The 7,522-nt window shown below is 40.0% G+C and overlaps 1 protein-coding gene across 1 annotated transcript in view; it reads right to left on the bottom strand.

Annotated features, from left to right (window-relative positions):
* Nucleotides 1-7,522, bottom strand: part of H257_13748 (hypothetical protein) — a gene marked incomplete at its 5' end in the record, with an annotated part of 13,484 nt that overhangs the window by 2,514 nt on the left and 3,448 nt on the right. The window contains 12 exons of the mRNA XM_009841392.1: nt 118-319; nt 839-1,008; nt 1,604-1,841; nt 2,073-2,189; nt 2,248-2,337; nt 2,443-2,573; nt 3,603-3,780; nt 4,071-4,275; nt 4,879-5,013; nt 5,074-5,248; nt 5,720-5,944; nt 5,999-6,161. Coding sequence (XP_009839694.1) covers nt 118-319; nt 839-1,008; nt 1,604-1,841; nt 2,073-2,189; nt 2,248-2,337; nt 2,443-2,573; nt 3,603-3,780; nt 4,071-4,275; nt 4,879-5,013; nt 5,074-5,248; nt 5,720-5,944; nt 5,999-6,161 — 2,029 coding nt within the window. The remainder of the gene's footprint in view (nt 1-117; nt 320-838; nt 1,009-1,603; nt 1,842-2,072; nt 2,190-2,247; nt 2,338-2,442; nt 2,574-3,602; nt 3,781-4,070; nt 4,276-4,878; nt 5,014-5,073; nt 5,249-5,719; nt 5,945-5,998; nt 6,162-7,522) is intronic.

Here is a 7,522-nt window from a genome sequence, read left to right as displayed (position 1 = left end):
TGAAGGACTCAATATACATATATATATATATAGCATGCAAATGTGTGTGAAGGATTCAATATGTACAAACTTATGTGAAGAACTCAATATATGTATCCAACCTAGTGTATCTCGTACCAAAATCGAGTCAAAGCAAGCACGGGGTAGACTCGTGTGCACTTGGACGAGGACGTTGCCGCATATCCGCTGGACTTCGAGCAGCACGAGCATGTGAGTAAGCGACGGCAGCTCCAAATCGACCGGCGCAGTTGGAAAAAACATCTGCGACACGGTTGGGTACATGGCGCATGTCGCGGGGTCGGGCGTCGGCGCCAGGAGCCTACAATACACATCAAATATATTGGTCCTGCCGCCATTTGTAGAGATATAAATCCCAAATGCTATCAGAAGACACGATCAATAACGTAAAACTAGACGATAAGATGACACTATTAGCAAGTACATTGCTTTGTATGGGGATAGGTAGACGAGTCTGCATTTCGAATGCCCAATATATGAATGTATGTTCACAATAATATCTATGATAATACGTAGAAACAAACAATATGTATATATCAATGAATGATGGAGTTATATTGGAGATGGTGTAAGCCGCACCACATCGGCAGAGACAATCGATCGACCAATCAAAACCCACAACACGATTCAAGTGACCAATCAAACTCTATCACCAACCATATTCAACATAAATTCGTGTATAAACAGAAAGTAATGTGAAGGGTTTTTCACACATGTTCCATACAAATTTCAGTACAAACCATCGATTTATCAAGATGGCTTTGGTAAGTCCGCACAACCATCCAAATTTCATCCTCGAATACAACATATATATAATTACCAATGTGGCAATAAATGATCCTGAATCGCAATCAACTCTGCCGTCACGAGCTCCCATATCGGCGGTGGGAACTGGTGGCCATGCTCGATGAGCAGCGTCTCATAAGAGGAGGCGGCCGCCACCGCCAGTTCGTCTTCGGACTCGCGCACAAGCCATCGCTTGAGTAATTCCTAACACAAACACAAGTTTCATATGGTTGGATGAGCTTATATTGGAATTGTCCTGTCGGTTGTTTGAATATAGACTACCCAGTACACTCGACGGAATGTGGTCAATGTAGTAAGGAATAGCAGAGCCAATCAAACTGCACGAATTCAAAGGTTCAGCCAAGTTTCAGCCAATTATCAATCAGCATACTCGATCCAGCCAACACACAACTTGAAATATGTATCCGATGCATGGAACAAGCTGAAACTTTGGACTCGAATCGATTCTGAAAGTCCAAATTTCAGCGAAAACGACAGCATTGAATGACCACTATTGAACATCATGCGATACAAATTCCAAGTCGAAAACCTCACTCCAACGTACAAGCCCCAATGTTTGGAGAATAAAAATACTATTAAATACATATATATATATACAGTATATATTACAAGCTCCGGTAGAACGACGATTGAACATCATGCGATACAAATTCCAAGTCCAAAAGGTCACTCCAAAACACAAGTCCCAATGTTTGGAGAATAAATATATTATTAAATACACAAATATATAAATATATATAAACATAAATATATATGTATATTACTTTCTTATACGTACGAGAATGTCGTCGACGTGTCCAATGGACGGGTAGAACGATCCGTACAAGTTGACAAGGGCCAGCAGTGCTTTTTTAGACGATATCCGACTGAACGCTGTGGTTTTGTTGAGTTCGACGAGGCGAATACTCTCCATAAGAGGTACGAGCAGCTCTCGAAAGATCAGAAGCCACAAATTTGCATCGATGGCAGCCCCGTCCAAGTGCAAAGTGCCGTATAACGTGTCCACGGCGGCATTCCTACACACTCGAGTCGGTCTAATTGTTGCGCTGGGGTTATTTTTTTTTCAAAGTAGTCAAAATAACCAGGAAATGGGTATATATATATATATATATCGCTTTGGCAATTATATTATACATGTAGTATTGTGGCGCCATAGATATATTTGTTTAGCTTTCAATTTCAATCTCTCTTGCTTTGGTCGAGGATGTGTACATATTTTGATTGTGATTATATACATGTTCTCGTACCGAATACCAGGGTGTGGATCGCTGGCCAGCGTCACGAGTGCCTTCAACACAGGCCACCAAGTATGCGCATAATAGTTGTTGCCAAATGGAGGAACGCTAGCTGTTGGTTGATATCCTCTGAAAAAATATATCTTGTCAGAAAATATATTTCCGTCGAAAATGCAAAGTAACGCACTGGTCGGTGGCACTTCCGAGGCGATGCCGTGGGGAGATGGCAATATTGGCTTGGTCCAGCTGTTCCATCACACGACCAGAGGCCACATGTCTAAAACATCAAGTCATTGCATCACAGATATATATATATAATATATATATATAAATATATATTGGACACTGTGGTGGCATAGGGAATAATTGCTTAAACAAGTACCGTAAACATAAGCCCAAGACGGATATGGCGTCCAGACTCATTTGCAGCAGCTCGCCAGATGACAAAGATGGAAGGGACCCACACAATGCAAACGCCAAGATGCACTCGACCACGTCCACAAACACAGCCACCTACAGACGTACATATATTATCATATATTTATGACTTTATATCATATATTTATATGACTTTATATCATATATTTATGATTTTATATTTATGACTGGATACTATAGTGTTGTGATTACTCTAAACTGGAGCAGGGACACATGAAGAAGGACTCGACCACATGAATACCAAAGCATCGGCAAATGTATGTAGCCAATCAGATTGTAGGAAATCAATCATCCGTTCCACAAAGCAACACCTAATTAGTGTATGGGGGCTGACGAAGTTAGCCAATCAGATTGTGGGAAACCATCCTCGAATTAGTGTGTGCGACTTCAATATATTCGTGTGATTGCACTCCCCACATGACAACGTTATACATATAAAATGCAGTCCACACAAAGCATCGATCGATAATCGAATTTCATACACCAGTCCAAATTGTTTGGGTACAATGTACTATAGTAGTACACACGTACACTACCCAAACACAAAAGTGTCGAAAATGTCAATCTTTTTATAATATACAAGGTTTTGGCTTGTATAATGAATAGACAAATACTCTCATCCAGAGCACCAAACAAACCCATGTGACACACGACATGTCATAACTCTTGGACATAAATACTCTTCACTGCGCCATACCAACCCACACATCCCACGATTCAGTTACAAAAAAGATATTATTTAAAAAAATATATAAAGTGCTCGGTTGTAGATAATATTATAAACGCAACAATCAGTAGTCAGTCAAGCGCTTTTGAGTTGATTCTAACTTGGAGCGACCGACATACACAATGAGTCGACACAACCACATAAAACCACAAACGAATCGGCAACATATTGAGCCAATCAGATTTGCAGGAAATCAGTGTCAAGATTGAATTTAGTGTAAAACATAAATTAGTGTGTCCATACAATCACCACTGGGCAACTAATTACATACAAAATGAATAGTCCAAAGAACCACAAGAGATTTTAAAAAAAAATGTCAGCACCCAAGTTCCAATTACGGGTAATAAAAGACAAGTAAATGTATTATAGGAACGCACCACCCGATCAAAGTGGCTGTGGACGATCGTTTTGGCCAGCATAAACCCCATAAGCACCACGCGGGCGTCGTGGGCGGCGGCGTCGAATGTTTCCGCGGCGACTCTCAAAACACCCCAAATGGTTTTCCAGCCAGATTTAATATTTCCCACGCGACTCCGCAGCATGTTGTGCACGCAGCTACATTTTTCGTTGTTACATGTGATTATATTATACAAGTGTTCCCGTGAATCAATATCAATATATATGCAAAAATAACATATATTTTTGATCTGGCACACAAAGAAGAAATAGAAATCAATCGATTGTTTATTTTTGATCTGGAACAAATAATAATATATAAATATAAATATTTTTGATCGAAAACAACGAATACATATGAATAAATAAATTTACTTTTGATCTTGAACGAGATATATATATATATATATATATAAATGGAGTTTTATTGACTGGTGTGGTATTCTTACCTGAGTACCAATTCGCGAATCTCGGTGGCCACGGCGTTGGCCATGATAATTTCAAATGGCGTAAGGAAGAGCCGCTGGAAATTAAAATCGCGAAGTTCGTCCTTTTCGAGAAACTTCATGCTCAGCTGCTTGAGCGAATCGATCGCGTACATGGCAATGCCCAAATTGTCGTGGCACCCGATCGTCGTAAAGTGTCGGCTCAATACTAACAAACCCAAGTTTAATATATATATATATAATCGTCAAATCGATTCGAAACTGGAGGTGTCAGTAGAATCGAATGTCTTGAGCGAATAATGCGTTCAAGAACCGCCAATCAAATCACGTTGTTCGGGAGAATTTCTGCCAATCCAAAGTACTGATATCAGTTCAGTATCCACTCAAACCCTGATATGTACAACATATATGTTATCCATATATGTTGTATATATAGTTTGTACTTCAAAGTATACACTTCAATAGGGTAAAACGCTATTGGCAAATAGGCTCAACAGTCCAATATGGATGAAAAGCACAATACATTCATATACATATATAGCAAGAAAGGAAATGTTTCCTCGATATCAAATGATTAACTGTAAAACAAATCATATCGTTATCATATGAAAAGTGTCCATCTACCAATCATACACATCCTCAACGGATTTGGTCGTTGATATGTGTGTGTCTAGAGCGAAATTCATTCAACTGCTAACAACCACTACAACAATATATCCACTTCAAACTGAAATAAATCCCAAATATCTCAACGTAAATTGGCCCATCATACGTGCATATCCCCATACTGCAACGCCCACTGCAAACATACCACTCCACATGCTAGCCCACACCACACGGGACCGCACGTGCATGTTCATATCGGCGACTTCGACCAGCTTTTGCAGCGAAAACACCCGCGGCAACGCCGCTGCCGTCCGCACCGTCATGCCCGAGCCCGTCAATCCTACGACCAAAAGCCCACAACTCAACCACGTGGTTATAAATGTCAAACTAGATGGCTTACCCTGACACTCTGTGAGGGACACAATGCACAGCTGCTGCACAAACTCTTGCACTGATGTATCTGTTAGAAACGGCGAGTTGCTAAATACACGGTCACTAGCGAGGCCGTCGATTTGGTCGGCGATACGCTGCGCATTTTGAGCTTCCATCGCCATGAGCTGGTCTTCCGACACGGTCTACATATATAAATATATTCAACAATATATATATATATATTGTTGGGCACGAGAAAGTAGCAGTCGAAATGGATAACATACTTTACGCATGGACACATCATGCAACCTGAAGCATATATATATATCAGCCACGATAGGTAGCCGTCCCATTTTCCTTTCAGACAAATATATATCTGTAAACGTCTCCTACTTTTAGACGCTACCTAAATCAAATAATATATATATACGTACTAAAAACCGTATTTTATTTTTTTAACATATATATATGTATATATTATATAGTAGTATAATTACACAGTTCAAGTCTTCCACATGTATATATTACATAGGTACAGTACATCCATATATATCTGGACGGTAGCTTGAAGAAACTAAGATATCCTTACTGAATACTATACAGGGAACATATATAATAAATATAAATATATATATATATACATTGTGTTTTTCACGGCGAAAATCAAGCAGTACCAGGGGTTTGAATTTTGGAGACTGCGTCGGGTGTGGCAGCGTGAACGGATTGCTGATGAAGCTATAAGCATGACCGAACGAGGTCAGTCGTTTGGACGCGCTGGTGCTGGTGCTGCCGGGGAGGCCGTTGGACGGGGGGGAGACGAAGAATTGCGTGTCGGCTTGCAGGCCTTGGGCATGCAGCTGGAGTCGAGCCAAGTGCGAAATACACTGTAGGACATCGCGCTACACAAGAAACACATATATATATACCAACAACATATATATATATATACGTACCCAGGCGTCGCCTAGAAAGTTGCCTTCTTTCACAGCTATAGCAATCAGCGTCTTGATCGCTTCGATCTGTTTGGTGCCAATTGAGCGCGTGGCCGAATGCTGGACGGCGGTGAAGTTGGCTAGTACAGACACGTACGCGTCTCGTTCTGACTGCATTTGGAGTCTACAGCAAGGAATGTAAAGTGGGTTGGAAGAATGAACAAGAATATATTATATATACAAGGAACTCTTGTTGTGGAAATAGCGTAGAAGGTATATATATATATATATATACGAAGGATGCGTCAGGTAACATTTCAAAAAATAGAAATGTCATTTTCTGACTCAATGGGAAAAACCAAAACTGCCATTTTCAAAATGGAGGTAAAAGGTGTCCATTTTTTATTGTAATATTGCTTATTGCACCAATTCAAGGAGTAAATCCCAGTCTAGGAAGTATTGGATTTGGGTTAAACCTATCCTAGCAAGACATATTTCTATTCTTATCAGATTTATTATTGTACATATGAACATTCTGCAATCGGACATTCACCGCCATAACGTCACGTTCACAAATTACAGCGTATACTTACATAATACCATATATTTCATTTCTGGACGATGTCACTCATATTTGTTTAGATTTATTTCTATTTATGGCGGCAAACAACAGTGCCTGTTAGTGTATCCGGAAAAAGGTATGTTTTGGAAACAAACCAGTCCAACTCCCCGACGCAATAGGAGGATGTACAAATACATACATATATATATATATATTTACAAAAATGAGAAAAATTTTATATAGTATTACCTTGCGGACAAATGAATCGCGTGCTTGAACCCGTCGAGGCAATACTGGATGGCCACGGGGTGGTCGGACGTTTCAAAGAGGACGCTGCAGACGGCCAGCAGCGGCGCCCACACGATCTCAAACATAGGCTTCACGTACACATTCTCGGTGGAAGATACGACATATGACGAAGGCGGCGGCGACGATTTGGTCTCGGCATTAGCATTTGATGATGGCGATTTGCGCTTAAAGTACGCTTCCGACGCCTTGACCTACCCAATCAACCATTGGACTTGCATAAAACTACATTGCTTTCTTTTTTAAATATTCGATCGCACACATATATAATATATATATACAAACGACAGGATATTTATATTTCTTTGATTTCACGTGTGGATAGGATCAAACCCAGAGAATCCCCACAGAAACAGACGCATATATATATATATATATGGCCAGTTTGAGTCGAAAAATGAAATGGACGAGGAGGGGTTTCGATCGGATATACATCAAATCGGCCGACAATCGATCGACCAATCAAAACCCACAACATGAATCGAGTAGCCAATGAAATCCCCACTCTACAACCATTCAAACCATTGAATTCGTGTAGGACTTCTATTAGTGTGACACGTATTTGACATACAACAGTCAGTACAAAACAATTGATGGATTTGGTGAATCAAATCACACATCTTGGTTGAAAGGACAATATATAAAACCAGCCGTATCTATTTATATATATATATATA

Source organism: Aphanomyces astaci, assembly GCF_000520075.1.
Source record: "Aphanomyces astaci strain APO3 unplaced genomic scaffold supercont1.50, whole genome shotgun sequence".
In the NCBI taxonomy this organism is placed as follows: Eukaryota; Oomycota; class Saprolegniomycetes; order Saprolegniales; family Verrucalvaceae; genus Aphanomyces; species Aphanomyces astaci.
The sequence above is the reverse complement of the archived record's forward strand: the minus strand, read 5'-3'. Positions and strand labels throughout refer to the sequence as shown.